At 42.6% G+C, this 21,709-nt stretch overlaps 1 protein-coding gene across 4 annotated transcripts in view; it reads right to left on the reverse strand.

Moving 5' to 3' along the window:
- CACNA2D2 (calcium voltage-gated channel auxiliary subunit alpha2delta 2) overlaps nucleotides 1-21,709 on the reverse strand; it is a 529,531-nt gene that overhangs the window by 471,634 nt on the left and 36,188 nt on the right. For all 4 annotated transcript variants that reach the window (XM_080996409.1, XM_080996408.1, XM_080996407.1 and 1 more), the window contains one exon: nucleotides 7,381-7,462. In XM_080996409.1, coding sequence (XP_080852535.1) covers nucleotides 7,381-7,462 — 82 coding nt within the window. The remainder of the gene's footprint in view (nucleotides 1-7,380; nucleotides 7,463-21,709) is intronic.

A 21,709-nucleotide genomic window follows, 5' to 3' on the forward strand; every position in this document is an offset into this window, starting at 1 on the left:
GAAGTGGGTCTGACCTAGTGCCCCCCAACATGTTAGTTTTCCATGTTCAGTTTTCCATGAGGTCAAATTCAAGCAAACCCACCCAACCCCGCTGTACACTTGTGGACAATAGTTGCTCTGCAATTCTGTTGCCTATATTAATTGGTCAACAGAGGTGACTCAGGAAGAGTTCACAAGACACCATTGCAGTGTTTTTTCCAAATCTATAAAGACTTGGGAGCTATTTTTGCAGGCGGCTCAGTCAGTCAGGTGGCTGGGAGTGAGTGTGATCAGTGTTTGGTACAGCACTGATTGTATAAGAACACACAAGAGAAAGGACAAGGGCAAAGACAGTCACTCAATCTGCATAAATCAAACGCCCAGCACCCCCTCCACTAGCGTATTCAAAGCTCCACTGTATACATAGCAAGAGCAAAATTTTCACCAGCTCTTAATACCCCTTAGAATCTCTTGCTCCAAGATTCAGGGTCACAAGTAAAGCAATGCCTGGCTCCAGATAAAGTCTCCTGCTACACAAATCTCACAGTTATTACCCTGAATTATCATCCCTGAAAAACTGGGTGTCTGTCTTCAGCTTCAAAAGCAGCTTTATCATGTGAAAAAATATGTTCCTTCTTTTTTTATCAATATCCTTACAGGAGCTCTAGTGACATTGGGCTGATGCACTTGACTTTCAGCTCTGCCAAGCCAAGTTTTAATCTTCATGCAGTGACAAAATGTAAACTGTCCAGAATCCGTCACCCATTTTACCACAGGTTTCACCTCCCTAATTTAAAGTTACACTTTGAGAAATGTTCAGAAAGATGAGAATGCAAAGAATGTCGGGGGTGGTGGTTAGACAAACTAGGTGGATTTGAATGGCAGATTACCATGTTTTGCCAGGGCTTGAGCCCACAGTAGTCTGTGTACTTAGGAACACCAAGTATGTGGGCAAGGGAGATTCAGCATGTGTACCGCATGCAGCTCTGGCAAAGGGAGGAAACTGCTGGGATGATCACACCAGGAAAGAAGCTGCTCAACCGCAATAGGCCAGATCAGATCAGAGGATATTGCCTGACCCCTATAAAACCAGCAAGGGGATTCTGCTTCTAGCTAGCTTCTGTCTATGGTTACCTTCCCCCACTCCCTTCTGACAGGAACAGATTCTGACAGAATCAGGTCAGTACTGTAGCCCCAAACTGAAAAGCCAAGAATTACCCTAAACTTCAGGTTCTGTATGACTCCATAGAACACAGGGCTGACATTGCTAAGTGGGTTGTGCAGACAATATCACTTTGGCCAGCCCGGCTTGTAATTCCCTTCCATCTTCCAAACAGGCGGTGTGGTTGATCACTGGCCAAGTTCAGATGCATGTACCCTGCAGGAATCCAATGTGGTTTCTGACCACATCCTGTTCATCCATCCAAATGTGCATTGTGCAGATGTGCCCTTAAACAAAGGGAAAGTAGGCAAGACTGTAGCACATTGGCAAGATATCTGAGATTAAAACAGCAGATGGAGCTGTAGGTCAAGACAGTGCCGGGGAAGCATACACATGATTGCTGAACCCCTGGCCCATGCTCTTAGTCCTTCTTCACTTTCATAGGCAACAAAATTAATAAAGAGCAGAACTACGTGGCAAGTAGACATGCCAGACTGTCAGCATGAGGTAATTAGCCAAGGAACAGAAACCACAATAGAGAATAAAAGTACTGATGCAGTGAATGCTTGTGAAAAGCCACTTAAGAAAAATGAAATGTCAAGTCAGTTAGAGAGGCACTCCAAACCAGCTCTGTCCAATCTCTTGCATTTGCCACAGAAGCCTCCCGGGAAAGGGTAGCAGTGCATGGCTCTACAGCATAAAAACCTTGTTTTTAAAAGAAGAGAAGGGAGCCTCTCTTTGGAAGAGCTTGAGCAGTCCTGGCTAGTGACTGCTTTTTCCTGCCCTCTCCATGCAATTTTCTTTGAGTCGCAGTGACACCTGTTGAGGAGGATCAAATGCTGCTCAGCTGCAGGCTAGTCGGCTGTTGAGCACTGCCAACAAGCTGTGCACCACTCCCAACCAATGGCACAAGCTTTCAGGCCATCTGGACCTTTTAATGGACTGGGTGTTTTCCTCTTCAAAATGTATGAGAATGTGCCAATACTGTCCATTACTCAGCATACCATCATTGGATGATAAGGCCAAATAGCAGCATTGTTTATGCCCCTAGTATTGAAAATGACAGGGAGGGGGGTGGAGGAAATAAAGACAAGAGATCAGGTCTGTTAAATTCAGCAGAGGACTGTCAGATACACACATTACACTGAACTGTTGGCATGGACAAAGAGGAAACTCTTTGCAGTTGCTACACCTTTTTTTTCTTAATGTCTCCCTGTAAACCACCTTCTGGCAGACTCTTACTTACATAGAATGGTCATTATTACATAGAGATCTTACATAGTGATCAGTGGATACACACAACCAAGCCCACTATGGAGATAATTAGGAAAAGCTGGATAATTTTTCCAAATCTCTGGAGCTCACTTGGAAAAATAAATCTGTCTATCTAATTGGGTCCAGAGTTGATTGGACCTACAGTGTTTGGTATCCCTCTCTACTTCCAGCTGAGGAAACTAGGGTAAAATGGGTGGCATTAAAGGGACATACTTGTGGTGTGGCTGGTGTGTGTGTGTGTGTGTGTGTGTAATACGACAATAATCCAGCTGGATCATAGGACTTCAGAGGAATCTAGATCCAATCCCAGTTGTCTCCAGGAGCAGGAAGGCAAACATCAGAAATCTAGTATTCCCAAACCTCTTTTTAAGTATTCAATCCCATCCCTAGTCTGATATTAAACCCTTGAGCATATCCTTTGGCTGACTGTGAAAAGCAAGGTAAGATGCAATAAAGAATAAAAGAGCCATTTTCCATCCCATTTTGATTACTCCATTTTCAATTACTGTTTCAATGGCTGCTAAGAAACACTCCAATTGATTTGAAAAGGCAGGTAAAGAATGGCCCCTGGGGCTGCCGTATAGGAATTTGAGTTTAGTAGGATGGGTTAAATTTCTTGTTCCTTCACTGATCAGCTCCCTACTTGATCAGTCCTTTTATGCCTCAATTCTCTGTTTGTACATAATTGGAATTAATGACTGTGAGCTGTTCTACAGTACTAATTAAAGACACACAGAATCTCCTTCTTTTTTATATATAAAAAAGGTCCAAACGGGGTATGGTTTATACATAACATATAATTTTTGTTTGTAACAAGTAAGACATGTTTAGTTTTCCATCAACACATTTCTGAGCATCAGAGGCATGCTGAAGTCCACAACAGCAGATGGTCGGTTGCAACAACTACTGATTATTGTTGCCACAATTGGAGAGGGTTAACATGACACGATATAATGTACCTCTTGTGTTATCAAGTTCAAGAGACAGTATTATAAGATTTAGTTGCATCAAGATGTAGGAGCTTAGGAAATACTAGCAATATATCCGTAATGTGAATTGATGGTGCTTTTTTGTTGCTATTTGTATTAGTCCTATTTTTAATTTGATAAATCCCCCCCTTTCTTTTGTTAAAATTTGCATATAAAATTTAGATATACATGCACCCACCCACCAGCAAAACACTATATTGAACCTTACTGTCGTGCCATATTACAAATATTTATGATATATTATCAGAAGTACTTTGCAAAAAGTTTCTTCATCTAAGTCAGCCTCTAGATTCTTAACTCATTATACAAATCTGGAATCTTCTCAAATGCCTCCAGGTGTTCTACAACTTTCATGAGGAACCTGTTTCTTGAAATTGTTTCAATAACTAGCTAAATAGAACTGACTACCAAAGATACCATAGGACAACATCAGAACATCTTTCAATGGTAGTAAACCAAAATGCTCATCCAATCCAGAAAATGGCTTATAGTAATCAGGAATGGTTTAAGAGCACAAGAAGAATCCTGCTGGATAAGCCCAGCATCCTATTCTCACAGTAGCTAACCAGATGCCTTTGAGAAACCTGCAAACAAGACTTGAGTGCAGCAGCTCTCTCCCACATTGAACTCAGGAAGACTTGTTCCTGAATAAGCATGCATAACTTTGAAGTGTTAAGGCCACTCCAAAAATTCAGGTTCACAAAAACACTGAATTGAGCTCACAAATACATGAAACCTTTCTTATCTCTCTGTTTACCCCTAACTCACTTTCCTCTCTCTCCAGGCAGTGTGCCTTCACTACTTCAACAAAATCTTCCCTCACATCTCTGATTCCTCATTGGTTTTTTTAGTTGGTCAGCTGATTCTGTGCATGTCCAACACATGTCCTACCTCCTTTTCATTCTGGTTGGTCAGAAGCATGCAGGAGCAGACTTCCTATTGGACTATGGCATTAGTGGGAACAGAGTAGAGAGCCACATACAGATTCATTTATTTATTTACTCAATCTGATTGGCCATTCTACTACAACTGCTATTCAGTGGTAGCACCAACAACACGTTTGACAAATTCCAAATTTTGTCCATGGGACCCGAAAGATTTTGGATACCTGTCATGGGGTGGGTTTTTTTGTGTGTTTTTTTTAAAGCCTTTAACTTTAAAGGCTCCTTGCACAAATTCCCCTGTATTTTATTTGTCTGGAATTCAACTGTTCCATCCTCTGACAATAGGCTTTTATGCCTGCAAATTTTAGCTAATTCTGCCAACAAATAGAAAAGTTATACCCATTATTTATTTCCCCAGTGGGAATGGGGAGTCCTTCAGAAATCTGAAGCAAAACCAAAGCAAACAATGTGTTCTCTGAATTGATCCAAAGACCCTACATGAAACAGGCTCCAAAGCCATTTCTTTTTCTGTGCACACCCCTAAGTTATATGGACAATTTGATGAGTAAACAATCCCTCATGGCAATTCAGCTTGGTCCCTTCTTTGTTACGTTGGAGTTCATGGGATCTGGTGGTTTCCTTTAAGGCATTTTAACAAGGCAAACAGTAGCAATACCCTTAGAGGTTTAGCCACATGAAGTTGTTCTGCCATTGCTAATTTGGCAGTATTGTGTCAAACTGAAAGTTTGAGAGCAACTCTTCCCCATGGAAGTGTATGCTGCTACCACATGGGGGAGGGGAGGGTTGATACCCATCTAAGTCACATTCACAGTAGACCTATTGAAATTGATTTTAATGGATCAGCTCTGAGTAAAACTAACACTGGCTATCTCCCAAGCAGACATGCTTTGAAGCATCCTTTGTTACTGAATATAGTGTATGAATATCCAAACTACCTCACCTTATTACACAAAGAAGGAAGGTTAGAATTATTATAATCTTATTAGTAAGAATCCTATGTACATCTTCACTGAGGTGGACACTGATGCTCTAGTTTGCCAATATCTGTTGAGTTTTGCTTCATTTATCTTGATATTTCAAAATCTATTGGTCAAGGATCACTGGCATTTGTCAGTGAATTGCAGCCTTCACAGTATAGATACTTCACAGGCCTTTAACAGATATGTTCCCTATGAAATTGGATATACCTTTCTCAGAACCAGTTACATCTGGTCCATATTTCTTGACATAATCAGAATCTCACTTGCTTTGTTGAAAGTGAAAATAAATAGAAGGTCACTAAGATTGGCAGAAAAAATGCCTTTTTATGATTCCTGAAAACAGGAATTGCTCCGTTGTAGTAAGCAACACCCCTTGTTTCTGGAAACAAAGAAAGTGTTAAAAATAATGTTTTTAATATGCCAGCTGTCAGAGAAAATACCAGCACCATTACATTTTCTGACACTATATTCTTGACAATAAATTTCATGCCTCATGTGGCAAAGCATTTATGATATTTCAGTCAATAACCAATGTGCAGGTCCATATCCTCACCCAGAAAAGAGGGAGAAATTAAGAAGCAAAAACTAAAAAATAATAATGAAGGAGATATTATAATTTTTATTTACTAACATGTCACTGCTTATAGTTAGACATGAATTAAAAGGGAAAAGAAGCAGCTCTGCCTCTCAAACTGTACATCTCTCTCTCTCTCTCTCTCTCTCTCTCTGTGTGTGTGTGTGTGTATGTGTGTGTGTCTCACATACAAAAGCTATGAGAAACAAAAACTGAATTTAGAACTTGCAGATGATGGTGTGTGACAGATCTGTAGGTCTGAGACTTTTATCTCCTCTGACATGCTTAGTTCTATTTTTAATCACCAAGACACAGAAGACTGAGTCACAAAATTAAGGAAGGACAGAGCCCCAGAGCACCCAAGCAGGTATCATGGCTCTGATTGTGCTAAGCGTCATTCAGATGCACAAGGAAAGAGATTCCTATTAGGGCTTTGCTTAGGAGCTATTATTAGTATTCAGATTTCTGTTTGTCTCAACTTGTATTTGTATTAGCAATTCTCTAAGCGGAGCATCAGGGCCAAGAACAGGAAAACAACACTGCCGCTCACCCTGTCAGATTTGCTAAACGCAGCCCTCATCTTGGCTGAATGTCAGTATATCAAGTTCAACATTTAGCTGAGGCAATCATGGTTTCAGATTCTGGCTTGTTTTCACAAACCATAGTATAATTCTCCAAGTTCAGACATCATGAGGGATGGCAGATAAGTTTAAAATACTGCAATTACCCCAAGAACTGCCTCTGCCTATGAATGACCCAGACCCTATGATCATGAGAGGTTCAGAGGGTGATAACAGGAGAATAGACTTCTTCTTTTTTGCAGTGGCTCCTCATTTGTGGAATGCTCTCTCCAGGGAGGCTCACCTGACACCTTTGTTACATACCTTTATGTGGCAGGCAAAAACATTCCTCTTCTCCCAGGCCTTTTAAATGGGGGGGGGGGAGATTATTGTTTTAGTTTATTACTATGTTATGTGCTTTGTGTTTATATATGCTATGCGCTTTGTGTTTATATATGTTAGGTACTTTGTATTTTTATATTGTAACCCTTCCTGTGATCCTCAGGTGATAAATAAAAATAAATTAGAAATAATAATAACAAATTCATAAGCTTTTATTTTCACTCTCCTCCTTGCAAGTGTAAAAGAGGAGAGGAGAAGGAGCCAAAGGTTCAATAATGTAACAGGATACCATGTTCCCCCATTATATCTGAAGTGAATCACTGGGTGAGGTTGGAGTGGGCAAGAAGCTGCTGTCAGTGACTATATATATTAGAACAGTGATGATGATGTCAGGCATATGTGATTGAAGTCTCTTATAGTTTACAGATTGAAAGCAAGCACTGTGAGGTGTGCCCTGGTTGCAAGAGTGAGTCCAACACAGCATCACCCCAAGACTGTAGTGCTATATGAACATGAGAACCCAGACACCAATGAATGTCCATTATTTCTCTGGATGTAACCAGCTTTATCCAGAAATATTGTCACAAAGAAAAGAAAGAGAAGGCAAAACTTACCCGTTTCAGCTGATCAACACCACCAAATATCCTCATCACGCCATCAATCTCTTGCTCCAGTCTTCTGGCCCAATACTGCATTCTACAAGACAGGGGGAAAGAGGGCACACTGAGTCATTTAAAGAGGTACAAAAAGGGAGATGGTTACAAATCAGTGCCCAGGGCTTAGCTTGTACACTCGCCTCCTGACATTCCAGCTGTGGGCAGAATACCAAGCATGCCTGACCTCCAAGATAAGGATGATAAGCTTAGAATGATAAAGCTTATCAGATGACCAGCTTCCAAAATTGTAAATGTACACACACAGAACAAAAAATAAAGACAACATAAAAGCTGCAAGCTGCCTTTCTTCTCTGGTAACAAAAACTTAACACAGATTAGAAGGGGCAAGCTGGTCCAGCTCCTCACAATAACACCTTGGTGTCTATGCCCAACACTCCCAATATCCTTCCTTCAAATAGCAAACTAAGTTGGATGATGCCCTAACAGTTCGGAAGCAAGCAGAGCCATGAAAAATTTTAAGATGCCCATGTGTGCAACAACACATATGCCAGACCCTCCAAGTGTCCCTATTTTCCAGGGATGTCCCTGGTTTAGAGAAGCCATCCCTGTTTCTGATTTCATCCCGGAATGTCCTGCTTTTCATTAGGATGTCCCTATTTTCATTAGAGAAATGTTGTAGGGTATGGAGTTACGCAATCCCCGAGCTGTCTAAAGGCAATCCTATATAGAGAAGTTTTTTTTTATATTTAATGTTTAATGATATTTTTATATATGTTGGAAGCTACCCAGAGTGCTGGGGCAACCCAATAAGATGTGTGGGGTATAAATAGTAAAATTATCATTATGAAATGGGACATCCCTATTTTCATCAGAGAAATGTTGGAGGGTATGAAATGCTTCTGAATTATAAGAAAGAAATTTTAAACCCTCAAACTGTCTGACAGGAACTTGTGAGCTTGCAGAGGGATGATGGCAGCTGAGCCATTGGCAGGGGGAGGGAGGTTGGACATAAGAAACCAAAAGTTAGGCCAACTGTGCGAGTCTATCAAGTCTATGATTGAGAGCAGCCTAATCACTAAATGTTTGTGTGTCAGTGGTGGGGCAGGGGAGAAAGAAAACAGAGGACAGGAAAAGAAAAGTTGCTGGTTAGCCTTGACCTATAAAAGAATCTTTGGGAGGCAGGTGGTGCTGTGGTCTGAACCACTGAGCCTCTTGGGCTTGCTGATGGGAAGGTTGGAGGTTCAAATCCCCGCAACAGAGTGAGCACCCATTGCTCTGTCCCAGCTTCTCCCAATCTAGCAGTTCGAAAGCATACCAGTACAAGTAGATAAATAGGTACCACTGTGGCAGGACTGTAAACAGTGTTTCTGTGCTCTCTGGCTTCTGTCACAATGTTCCGTTGTGCCAGAAGCGGTTTAGTCATGCTGGCCACATGACCCAGAAAGTTGTCTGTGGACAACTGAAGTGAGATGAGCGCCACACCCCATAGTTACCTTTCACTGGACTTAACCATCCAGGGGTCCTTTACCTTTCACCTTTTATAAAATAATCTTTATTAAATGTCTTCCCCTTTCCCATTCTGCAGACCTGAGTATTCTGTGCTCACTCCCTTTATTGCTATAAAAATGCTCCAGTTTGGCTAGCAGTGATCTAGAACTATATCACACAGGAAGAAAGTCTTGAAGGGCAAGGAGAAGTGTTTGATATCCCTTCTACATCCCGCTGGAGAAGTCTGAGCCATTAAGAAGAGTACTGTTCTTAGTGAATGTGGATACCACAACATGCCATATATAGTTGCACATAATTAATTCAGACTTAGGTTTAGTCCACTGGGACTTGCCATAAAAGGTTGCAATTTATCTTAGATTTGTCAAGGGTGACAACGACCCATGTTTCTTGAGAGTGATTTTTTTCCCCTTTAATCATTTGTAACAATGTTGGGAGGGGTGGCTATTTTAAAAAGCTGATGTGGTGTTTCTGTTTCTGTGTGACATACAATTAAAATATACACAGTAGAAGCATGTTGTTTTTAATATGCTGATTTGGGGGAGTTAAAATGCACCCATGTACAGTTTCCTTGAGATGCAGGAAAAGGCTTCACAATCCATTGCACTGCAGTAGACAGCAACAGATTTTGGGCTGCCTGTAGCAGGATTGAACATCTGGTATTTCCACTGAGATTTATCTACCTGTAGAATCTATGTACATATTAACATATGTCTACCTCTTGCCTTTCTAAGAACACAGATTGCTATGTCCAATCAGGTCATTGGTTCACCTTTCCTAGTATCCCTTTGTCCTTGAAAATCACTTCTATACTACCCAATGCATGATAGTTTATTGTATCTAATTATATGGAAGACCACAAAAGAGGCAGCTTCTTCGGAGGATTAGGCTGACTCAGTTTTTTTGGTGTGTTTTTTTAATGATACCTATATTACTAGGTCCACTCCTTGCTAATTTTAAGTTCCAGGCCCTACAGAGTTTAGGACAGCCAGTCCTTGCTTTATTTAGCGGGGAAACTATACTCACTTCTCTGTTTCCAGAACACACCTGAGAGGTATTCCTAATGGTGGTGGGGTGGAATTAGGCAGGATTATCACTCCTCACCTGCTTTCTCCTCCCGCAAGACATAGATGCAGCCACAGTCTTCTCTCTCTTTTCTATTACTCATGTTGAGGCTTATAATCCTTCAAGAGGAGTCTTGAGGCTTGCAGCCTGTTATAAACCTCACCCTTACTCACATGTAGCCCATCCTGGCTGACCATTGGTTGGGCTATTCATGAGTAAGCAGCAAATCTAGCAGTTTCTTCCCCATAACTTAAGCAATAGGTGGGTCCCTAAAAATCCATCCTGATGTGTTCTGTGACAGCTTCATGGAACGAGACAAATGCCCATCAAAATAAAATTTCAAAGAGAAATTGTGTCCTCCCTAAAAGAGGGCATGTGTTGCAGTGAGACCTGGAGACCGACCTCCTGTGTTGTGGGTGGGTTGGATTGGTCAGCCACAACACCCGATTGGTAGGTCCCTCGATGTTGGGTTCAATCTGGCCAAAGGAGCTCAGTCTAAACCGATCGAGGGACCTATATATACCCAGAGCTGCTTCTTTCGGCTTGTGCATTCAGAACAAGCTAACAGCGTGTCCTCTGTGCAGCCGTGAGACTTACCTTCGACGGATCGTCTTGGTGATTTCTTTCCGTTATTCTTCCCCTTTTTGTTAATGCTTTCTTAACTTTTCCCTTTTGAGTTGTCCTCCCCCCTTCCTTCTCCTTCCCCCTTTTCTAGTGGGGCTTTGTCCCACAGGGGCTTCAGCCCCTGAGCACTCCCGGTTACGGAGTTTGCCACTGCCTGTTGATCTCTGCCCACTCAGCTCCCCTTGCAGCGGCTGGTGCCCCTATAATTTGGCTGCGGTTGCAGATTTGGGGTTTCTTAGCTAACGCAACTTGGGCAATTTGCAATTGACACTCTCTGGGCACTTTCGTTCAGTGCTTTGAGTAGTTTCGCTGTATTGAGAGTTCCCTCTCCATTGCAAAATTGATTTCTGTATGCCCCTTTTGAGGAAAGGCTGGTTGAGTATTGTCTAAGGGCGGGAAACCCCCTTCTTTTCATTCTAGCCGCCATTTTGGGTTCCTTTTGCAAGGAGAGGTTCGTCCTTGCCTAGTTTTGGTGGGAGCACCATCTTAGTCAGCCTGGGTCCCATTGGTTTTGTGTGAACGTTGATTTCGTACCCCCCCATCCAATAAGGAAGGGATTGAGATGCCTATTAAAAGGAATCCCAGTCCTGCTCTCCTTTCTAAGAGGGTGATTAGAGGTCCGTCTCAGTCACTGCGTTCAGCTCCAGCTCCTGCGGTCCCTCAGCTTACGCTGGATCGCTTGAGTGCAATTATGGCTAATATTGGTTCAGACCCTGCTGCTATGGCTAGGTTCAATTCAGAACCTGAGTCGCTGGCCCAGCAATTTGGGAGGCAGCCTGATCCTCAGCCTGGCCCCTCCATGTCTTCCATTGTTTATGAGCCCCATGGTCCCTCAGATGCCCTGCAGGATCTGACTTTTTTCCGCAGGGTCTGTAAGACAGAGTTGTTCCACCTGGCCTTGGCTTGGAATCAACTTGATCCCCTTCCCCTCTTTCCTCTTTCCTTCCTTTACCCTTCTGTGATGGAACTCCTATTTGGGGACTTCCCTGGCTTTTTTCTGGTCCATGTAGGACCAGTCTGGATAGTTTGCCTTGGTGAAGACTTGACGTTTTCATTCCCAAAAAGTTTTTTATTTGAGTTTCTACTGAAATGAGGCTGCATTTTAATGTTGTATTTTAATCTTGTTTTTTAAGTTGTATTTTAATCAATTGTTTTTATACCTGGTGTTAGCCGCCCTGAGCCCGGTCTTGGCTGGGGAGGGCGGGGTATAAATAAAATTTATTAGTAGTAGTAGTAGTAGTAGTAGTAGTAGTATTAGTATTAGGCCAGGAAAAAGATCAGGAAGGAATTAACGTTGGGAAGGATGGCTGGACCATTTGAGTGCCCTCCTTACCCGGATTTGCACCTTTCCCCTTTGGGTGTGGTGCCCAAGAAGGCCCCTGGGGAATTTCGCTTAATTCACAATTTATCTTACCCACAGGGTTCATCAGTAAATGATGCTATCCCTCCTAAGTTTTGTTCTGGAAAGTATGCCACCTTTGACCAAGCGGTCAAGTTGATTAGGAGCTTTGGGAAGGGTGCACTTTTGGCAAAGTGTGATGTGGAATCTGCGTTCCGCTTACTTCCTGTCCATCCACTTGATTTTAAGTTGCTTGGCTTCCTGTTGGATGGAGCATATTATGTGGATAAGGCCATGTCAATGGGCTGCTATATCTTGTGCAGCTTTTAAAGCCTTTAGTACATTTTTGGACTGGACTTTGCGTACCAAGACAGGTTTAAGGGAGGTGACCCATTACCTCGATGACTTTTTGCTTCACTCTGCAGCCAATTCTGAAGAATGCTTGCTATTACTGCATGCATTTAACAACCTAACCAAGGCGTTGGGTGTTCCCTTGGCGGCCGATAAAACTGAGGGCCCAGTCACGAGGTTGTCTTACCTTGGATCCAGTTGGATACTGTGGCACAAACTTCCCCTTTGCTTGAAGGAAAATTGGTGGCCCAGCGTGACATCATTATGGAAATTTTGCCATGGGAAAAGGTTACCTTGAGGCAGATTCAGTCTCTGTTGGGCCATTTGAATTTCGCTTGCAGGGTGGTTGCCCCTGGTTGCCCTTTTTGTGCATGCTTAACAAGACTTTCTGCAGGCTTGCGGTCACCCCATCACCAGGTGCATTTGCCCAGTGAGGTCAGGTTGGACCTCGAGGTGTGGCTTGAATTCCTGAAGGAGTTCAATGGCATATCCTTGTGGCAGGATACTTTGAATCTGCAATTTGATTTCCAGATCCATTCAGACGCTGCTGGATCCTTGGGTTTTGGGCTTTATTTCCATGGCTGTTGGTGTGCTCAGAGGTAGCCCGAGCACTGGCAGGGTACAGCCATTACCTGTGATTTAACATTTCTTGAGTTTTTCCCCATTGTAGTAGCAGTGCACATCTGGACCATGGAGTTCAAGGACTGGCGGGTCTGTTTCTGGCCTGATACCCCGGCCATAGTGTGTGTTTTGGCAAGCCAGCTGTCACACTCCAGCAGAGTCTCTGCCCTATTGCGCACATTTGTGCTGCAGTGCCTCAAGTTTAATATTGTGTTTTCTGCCCATTTTATTCCTGGCGCTACTAATGATATTGCTGATGCCCTATCCCATTTTCAGATGGAGCGCTTCAGATCCCTGGTTCCGGATGCCCAGCAGCTTCCAGAATATTTCCCGGTTCTGCTTTTGAACCTTGGCAGCAACTACTCCTTCAGGGAGTACTAGCTTCTGTTTCTCCTTCCACTTTGAGGTCTTATAAGAAGGCCTGGGTGGACTTTTTAGCTTTCAGAGCACAGCACTTGATGATTGACAGTACAGTGTCACCATCCACACATCAGGTGTTGCAGTATTTGGCTCACCTGCGATATATGGGTCATGCTGTAAAGACCATCAGAATTCAGTCTTCTGCCATCCCTCTATTACAGAGATCCTTGTGCAAAGTTTGTAGTGTGCAAGGCTCTTGAGGGTTGGGCCAGGTTGCAGCCACCAAAGTCACCAGGTAGGAGGCCGGTTACATTTGACATTTTGTTCTTGGTGCGCAGCAAGTTAAGACTTGTCTGCTGGTCGATTTATGAGGCAAGACTCTTTTGGGCAGCCTTTTCAATAGCATTTTTTGGTGCACTGCGTGTGGGTGAAGTGGTGCAGGAGTCAGCACAGGGAAGAGCCCCCAGAGGCTTGCTTTTGCAGGACATTCAGCGGTCTGATGCTGAGCTGGTGCTCACTATTCAAAATTCCAAAAAGGACCAGTTGGGCAGAGGTGCCTTGATGAGGCTGCCTGCCACTGGTAAGCCCGGCCCTTGTCCAGTGAAGGATGCCAAGAGATATTTGTCACTTCGCCCGCCTGGGGGTGGTCCCTTCCTGATTCACGAGGATGGGTCCCTGTTAAAGAGGCATCAATTTGCTGCAGTAATGTGCAAGGCGCTGGCAGCATGTGGCCTGCTGGCCAGTGAGTTTGCACCTCATTCTTTCTGCATTGGTACAGCTACTACCACTGCACACTGGGGCTTGTCTGTTGACAGGATCAAGGATCTGGGCCGCTGGAAATCTGTTGCATATAGGGGTTATGTCTGGATGCAGCACTGAGGTGCAGTTATTAATGTTGTTTTTTTCCTTCCTAGGTCCGCCTACCCTGCACATCTGGATGGTCAGTCACAGCATTGTCCACTGGGCTAGCAGGAGGGTGGCAGAGTCTGGATTTGGATGCAGGCACGGGCTCCCTGACCACGTGAGCATCTCGTGGGTGTCCAGACGAGGAATGCGTTAGGAGGAGCTTCTCCCGCCGGTGAAGGCAATGGTGTCTCGGAAGGCACGCCTGCGGCAATGGTGGTGCAGCTGGGCAAGAACGATTTGCCGGAAGCTCCCGGTTTGAACCTGCAGACCCGCATGCAGGAGGACTTTGATGAGTTGAAGGCAGCTCTTCCTGGACTCATAAATTTTGGGTCGCAGCTGTTGCAGCAATGTGTGTGTCGTGGTAGCCAATGCCCAGCTGCCACCGAGAGGGCCAGGAGGCGCGTCCAGAGTGCAGTGGCCAAGAAGATTCTGGCCTTGGGCGGGACGGTGATCTGTCACCCAGGCATTACCTTCCATGATGCGTCCCTTTACAGGCTTGATGGGTTTCATCTGTCTGTGACTGGGAATGATCTGTGGCTGACCTATGTGTCAGCGGGGTTAAGGGATTGGTTGCAGGTGTGAGTGGTTGGCGGTGAGCGTGGGTGTTCGTGTGGCAGATAGGCTCTGGTTCAGGTGATAGGGATGGGGGAATGCTTTCACCATCCCTATGTGAAGGGTATTCCGTTAAAGGAATCCAGGAATTCAAATGGGGGTTGTGCCCATGCCTGAGTCCAGGGAGGCATCTGGGTGGTGAACATAGTCTGTTCCCGGCTTTTCGTTTACCCAGGTGTTCACCCTTGGCTGACCTATGCTGGTGCTCTGGGTCAACGCTGCCTGCAAGGGTGCAGGGAGCTAGTCGAACCAGAGCCTATGCAACCACTCACCTTCTGTAATCAATAAAGCTGTGGCCTAAATTCTGCCAAAGACCAAACTAAAATTTGAGTCAAGTGTGAATTTATTTAGGAGGGAGGTCTCTGGGTCTGAACACGCAAGTGAGAAAAGAAAGGCTTATGAAAAATTGAAATGGGAACATGTTTTGAATATGTGGATGGGGGGGGGGGGAATCTGTAATCAATTTGAGTAGTTTATTTACTACTGCACCCTGAGGCATTTCTGCAAATGTTGAATGATATGTTTCCATATGAAGTAGAGAACAGTGAATCTCATGACTAGGATTCAGATATTATCACTTTACATAGCAGTAGCAACACACTGACAAGATTACTATTATTTTAGTTATTATTTCTGTTCAGTCTTATCTGACCTGTCACCTAACTCTATACCTATTTAATGTACTTTACATTTTATGGAAAGTGAATAGTCAAGAGGAAGAGGACAGAAGCAGCAGATATGTCATTATGTATGTGTGGTTTTCACTCTATGACAAATCTGTACAGAGAATATAATACATGGCAATCACTGCATTTTAGGAGTATGCCTCGGGTGGTTTCACAGGGCTGAAGAAACCACCATTCCTTGAAATTTCTTACCATTTTTGCAAAGCATCAAATATATGAAGAAAATTATCCAGAATGGGGCACTTTCCACAACAGGCCATTGACACAGATCCAGGTCTTGTGGTTTTCAGGTTTTTTTAAAATTATCTCGGGATTCCATGCAATGCTGTGCTTGCAGAGTTCCAACCATGCAGATGGTCCTCCAGCTCTCTGGAGCAGATTCTGAAGGTATATGGGGGAGGGGGAGGGATAGTTATGTTGTGCAAGTGGAAGTCATCTGAGCTCGTGGAACAGCAGCAATGGATACAACCTTTGATAGTGTATTTAGTGCCAAGGTTTGCTGGCAACTTTTAGACAAATACCATAAAAACCAGTTAGAAAGCTTCAGCTGTGTCTAGATTATAGAAGTATTTCCCCAAATGTAAATAGATCTGCAACCTTTTGGGTGAAATATACCACCAAATTTGTCTTGAAAGCCCACCGAACAAGCTTGTAAAGTCAAATATAATGTGAGGCCCACGTAGGATGTATAACCCTGTACATTACCAAAATGTCCATCTAGCCTAGCATCCTGCTTCCCACAATTATCAATCAAATGCTTCTAGGAAACACACAATGATGGTATGAAACAATGGCCCTCCTCCACCACTGTTTGGTACTTCTTCGCCTTCACCACCACAGAGTCAGCTCAGTAATGAACTCTTACTTGTGTTGAGCTGGATTTGTCGGCTTCATTCCCTATCATCTTTCAACTTGCCTCATCCTCAGCTCAGATGTACCCCATGGAAATGCTAAAGCTCTACTAAACAGAAGCTAATGCTCAGGAGTAACCATGCCAACCACCAGGGCCATCTCCATATTCTACCAATTGACCAGGACTTTGGTAGGAGCACCAGCCATGCCGGTTGGTAAAAAACAACAACCCCAAAACAACATCAAAGCTCTCTGGAATCCATCAGACTCCATTCATCTCTGGGGTGAACATTTACCTCCATGAATCTTTACCTTCTTTCAGTTATTGAAGATTTCCATTAATGCATTTTCCTCTTAATACTCCTTCCCATTCCCACAGAAAGGAAGAATGTGAACAAGTATCTTCTAGGGCTTCTTCTTCTTCATCATCATCTGTCCAGTGGCATTTCTATTTTAATAAAGTCTTATGCCATTTGATTTGATTTTGATACTCCTTGATTTCCTAAAGTAATACTCAAATGGCTTACTCAGAGGTAAGTGGAATGAAGACTGCAGCCTAAATTACCATGCAGTCTGAAAGTGAAGGAGGGAAATAAAGAGCACTAGTTGGGATAAATTTTAATAATCTAATGCTCTGCTTAAACTGAACATGTGCAGGAATAGAATTCAAAGCCAATATCATAGGCTTGCTGTCCCACCTTTCCCATGCCACACCTCTTCAGGTGAGGAAAACTTCTTAATTATTATATCCTTGGTGACCCATAACACTGAGCAAGTGTTAAAAGCCACAACAGTGGTCCGTACCCTGTCCATGAGTCACCAAGCCTCGTGTGCAAGTCTTGATAATCACCATTCACCTGGAAAAGTGCCCCAGGATGCTCACTTATTCCTCTTTCCTATTCCCATTCCCTCTCGCCACAGATTCCTGCCAAGTGACCAAATAACCAACCAGCTGTTTTAAACACCAACACTGACTGCCTAATAACCTCCCTGTTCTTCACCCTGCACTATCCAGCAAATTTCAGTGCAAGGCAAAAGTTACTACTTGTCCGCGTAAAGGCAACCAGCAAATCCTGTACTTATATCAAAAGGAGGGCATGTTGGGTGACAACTGGAGACTAAAGAGGATGTCCCCAAGCAGTGATGCCAGTATGCAGCCTCATGCTTGTACCCTCCCCATTCTTCTTCCTGCCCCAGTCATAATCACAATCTCACCTGGACCTCTCAGTGGGAAAGCATCTAGCAAAAATAGCACTGGTACTGGCTGTGAACATCTGTTGTCTCTCTAAGAACAATGAGATGACAGTAGGCAAAACAACATTAAGTCCAGCCTCCCAAAGCTGGGTGAATACACTTTCACATTCTGTAGCTAACTTTAGCCATGTACAACTTTATTTACATTTGTTTACCATGAGTATGCAATGCACTCTGATAGAGAGCCAATTTTAGGGAAGCAAGCGAGAGGGTTAATGGAAAACAAATTTCAAGCCGGAATACTGATGATTTTGCTAATGTAGCTAATCAAGGACCAAAAATACCATATAATAGGTACATATTCAAAAAATGTCCAGTGCCAAACCACATAGTACCATATAGTGGATACTTAAGAATACAATAATAGCCCCCTGGACCAAGCCAAAGTCTTGTCTAGTCCGGCATCCCATTTCCAACTATGGTCAACCAGATGCCTCTAGAAAGCCCGCAGGCAGGACCTGAGGGCAACAGCACTCTCCCACAGTTGTTACTTCACAATGGTAGAGGCACACTGCTTCCCAGTCCAGAGGAAGAATATAGATATCCATATTTCAGTTTGGATTTTCCATTTTTTTAGTTAGTCAAGTTAATGTATATGCCACCTTTTCAGAATGAGCTTAATAATAAAATCAACATTACAAGAACACAAGCATTGGACAAAATGAAAATTTGCAGGCCATAAATGAATAAAACTGGAGGGAGAGAGGTCTTCTCAGCAGGCTAGATGATTTGCAACTGGCTTCCTCACCTTTACCCCAGAGAAGGCAGACATCAAGAAAAGGAAAGTGTTGTGAGAATGAGTCTTCTTCTCCAGCGTCCAGGAAGTTCCAGTTGCTGGTGCTGGCCTCACTAAAATGCTGATGAATTTTTCATTAGAGGTTTCTTTGTGTCAAAAAATAAATAAATCACAAACTGATGTGAAAAGGTGGAGAACAGAAGTTAAGATTGGGGAAAGTGAGAAAACGAGAAAAAATGAAACTGATAGATTCACCCATCCCTAGTCATCACTTGATGACTCTTTTTCACTACCAATTTCTCTCTCTCTCTCTTGGCAGAAAGTCCACATGACTGGCGGAATTTGAAGGGAAAGAAGAGACAGCATTTCTGGAACAACAACGATTACAAATTCTATTAAAAATTTAGAAATGCCGTTTGCAATCTGGCAAAGGATGAAGAATTACTGTTTGAAAGGTCCAATTTTGAAGACTCAGAATGCTGCTGGAACTGTGAAACACAGATGTAAAAGCAGAGGAATGTGGAATTTTTTTTTAGAAAAGTGAAATGGCAGAGAGAGCACATAATAGTCTGAAAACCTTATGCAATGCTTTATAGCGGTTTGCTGCTGTGCTCTGGGCCCTCCTGGGTAGTTCCAAGATCAAGGGAAATAGGGGCGACTGTGTGGTGGTGCAGTACTCTCAGAGAACATTAAAATGATGCTCCATGAATTCAAAAGGAGTGGGAATAATGGTTAGTAGATGAAAGCAAGCAGAAAACAGTCCAAAATTGAACCAGAATTTGCTCCTGGTCTAGAGAGCTGTGGCTGGCACTTCAGAAGGTTGAGTGCTTCATGGTACACAGTGAGGCAAATAAAAGGTTGGGTCACCCAGCTGATGACACCAATCTGACTCCATGAGGCAGTGGCAAACATCTCAGAAGTTGGCAGGTAGTTTACAGAAGGGAAGAGAACTTCTTGATGCTGCAGTTAACCTGAGAAACAAATTGAAGAGAAGGGGGCATAAAGAACGGATGTACTCTACTTTTCTCAGGTTAGGCCAGACATTTGTGTCTGTAATATTTATGCTGCCACCTTAAGTTAAATGTATATTATGCTGTTTTTGTTCCGTGTGTCTTCCATTGTCTCCTGAGACAGACGGATGCCAACCATTGTTCTACATGTCATTCATAAGCCATATTGAGAGGACTTTTGTCTTTAAAGGCAGTATAACAATATTTTAAACAAACAGTCCTGCACAAAATCTGGGTTAACCATTCCCCACACCACATACAACTCAACTTCTTCTATTATGCACGTAATGTACTGTTTTGTAAAATGCAGCCAAAAGAAAGGGTATTCCGATGCAGGCTTAATGTCGGGGAACACTCTTATTACAAAATGTGCAAGCCAGCAACAGCTTATTCAGCATTTGAAGAAGAAGTTCCACATGGTATTCTTCATTATTGCCTCTCTCTTTTTGCTCAGCAGCTTCTGTGGTTCCTGGAATCTAAGCAAAAAGGGGGAGAACTGAAGAAGGTGCACTTGTTCCACCCAATCATAATAGTGGGAACAGGGAGAGAGAGAAGTGGTGTGTGTGTGTGTGTGTGTGTCAAGAAGGGCATCTCATTAATCGCTTGAATCATCTATGGAATTATAGCTGGATGAAAACAAGGAAATTGGGGTCAGACATATTTAGAAGTCTGCCATCCTCAGCTTCTTGTGTTAATAGTGACATATCCAGGCAAAGAAAGAGAAACCCAATAGCCAGGGCTCCCAGGTACCTTGAAAGACAACAAGCTAACAATCACACCTGCACTGAATGACCAATAGCATTGGCTGTGACATAGGATTCTATTTCATTCAATGGCCAAAACCAAGCTAAACAACCTTCTCCACGCTAGCATACTGTACTTCACATTAACTGTTCATGTGTATGTGTGTGCTGAGCACATGCAGGCGCATCATATCACACATCTGAGTTTGCGGTTTTTTATTAGATCACAACTATTGCCATCCTAATGCAAAGTGTACACTCACACCCTCAAAGGAGTAACAAATTCACAGTGTAATCACAGTGAACATGTGCAATTAAACCGGTTGCAAAGATGCAAAGCAATAATGGGATGCAACTAGGAGGGGGGTGAATTGGTGTCCATGCTACTTTCTAAGGTGTGCATTGATAACTTTGTTCTGTCAGAGGTTCAAGGCAAGAAAATCAAAGAAAAGCTGACAAAAGAGATTGCTCAATGGCTAGATATGAAAATAGAGGATGTGGAAAAAACGATTCAAAATGGCTTTAGGATTAAAACAAAGACAACCAGAGTGAAGAAATTCCCAGGTGACTGTTTAATTGTCTTCAAGGATAGAGAATTCAGAAATTTAATTTTGCAAAAAAATAGAGAAAAACGTTTCATAATCATTTTTAAAGACTTCTGAAAAAATGAGATCAATACAAAGAGATGGTACAAGCTTTGAGAAAGAATGATATAGAATTTAGATGGGAGTTTCCAGAAGGCGTTGCATTTACTTATAAAGGGAAGAGGCAGACTGACGAAACCGGATGAAGTCGACAAATTTCTTAGAAGATATAAGGGGCTGACCAGAGAAGGAACGGAATTAGAAGCTGCAGGAGCAGAAGGTGGTGAAGGAGAAGCCACGGACCAGGAGGAAGAAGAGCAAAGAAGCAGGAAAAATAAAAGAAAGGAAAGGAGAGGAAAAAAGGAAGAAGAAAAAGAAGAAACAGAAGAAGAGCAAGAGGAAGAGGAGAAATAAAAAGTTAATAAAAAGAATATTTAATTGATTGACATCATGGCATTGAAATTATGGACTTGGAATGTTAATGGAATGAACGATATAAAAAAAGGAATAAAGTACAACAATATCTAAAGCAAAAGAATTTGGACATAATCTGTTTACAAGAGACTCATGTGAAAAAAGTACACAGGAAATTTTTGGTTAACAAAAAATTAGGAAACGAGTTTATTTCATCAGACAAAAGTAAGAAAAGAGGGGTGGTCTTATATGTTAAAAATAAATTAGAAGCACAACAATTGTTCAAGGATGAAGAGGGTCGAATTATTGCAGTTCAAATCAATTGGCAGGGTGAAAAATTGATAATAGTTGGAATATATGCACCAAACGGAAGCAAAGCAGAATTTTTTAAGGACTTAGAAGAGAAATTATTTGAATATATGGATCAAAAAGTTATAATAATGGGTGACTTCAATGGAGTGGTGTCTATGGAAATGGACAGACTAAGAAATAAAGGTAAAACAAAAGAAGGGAAACTACCAAAAACTTTTTTTGATATGGTTGAGAATTGTAACTTGATAGACATCTGGAGACTGAGACACCCACTAGAGAAACAATTTACCTTTCATTCGGAAGTAAATCAATCAATGTCAAGAATTGATCAAATTTGGATATCTAATGAAT

This window comes from Podarcis pityusensis, assembly GCF_964106645.2.
Source record: "Podarcis pityusensis genome assembly, chromosome: 2".
Lineage (NCBI taxonomy): Eukaryota > Metazoa > Chordata > Lepidosauria > Squamata > Lacertidae > Podarcis > Podarcis pityusensis.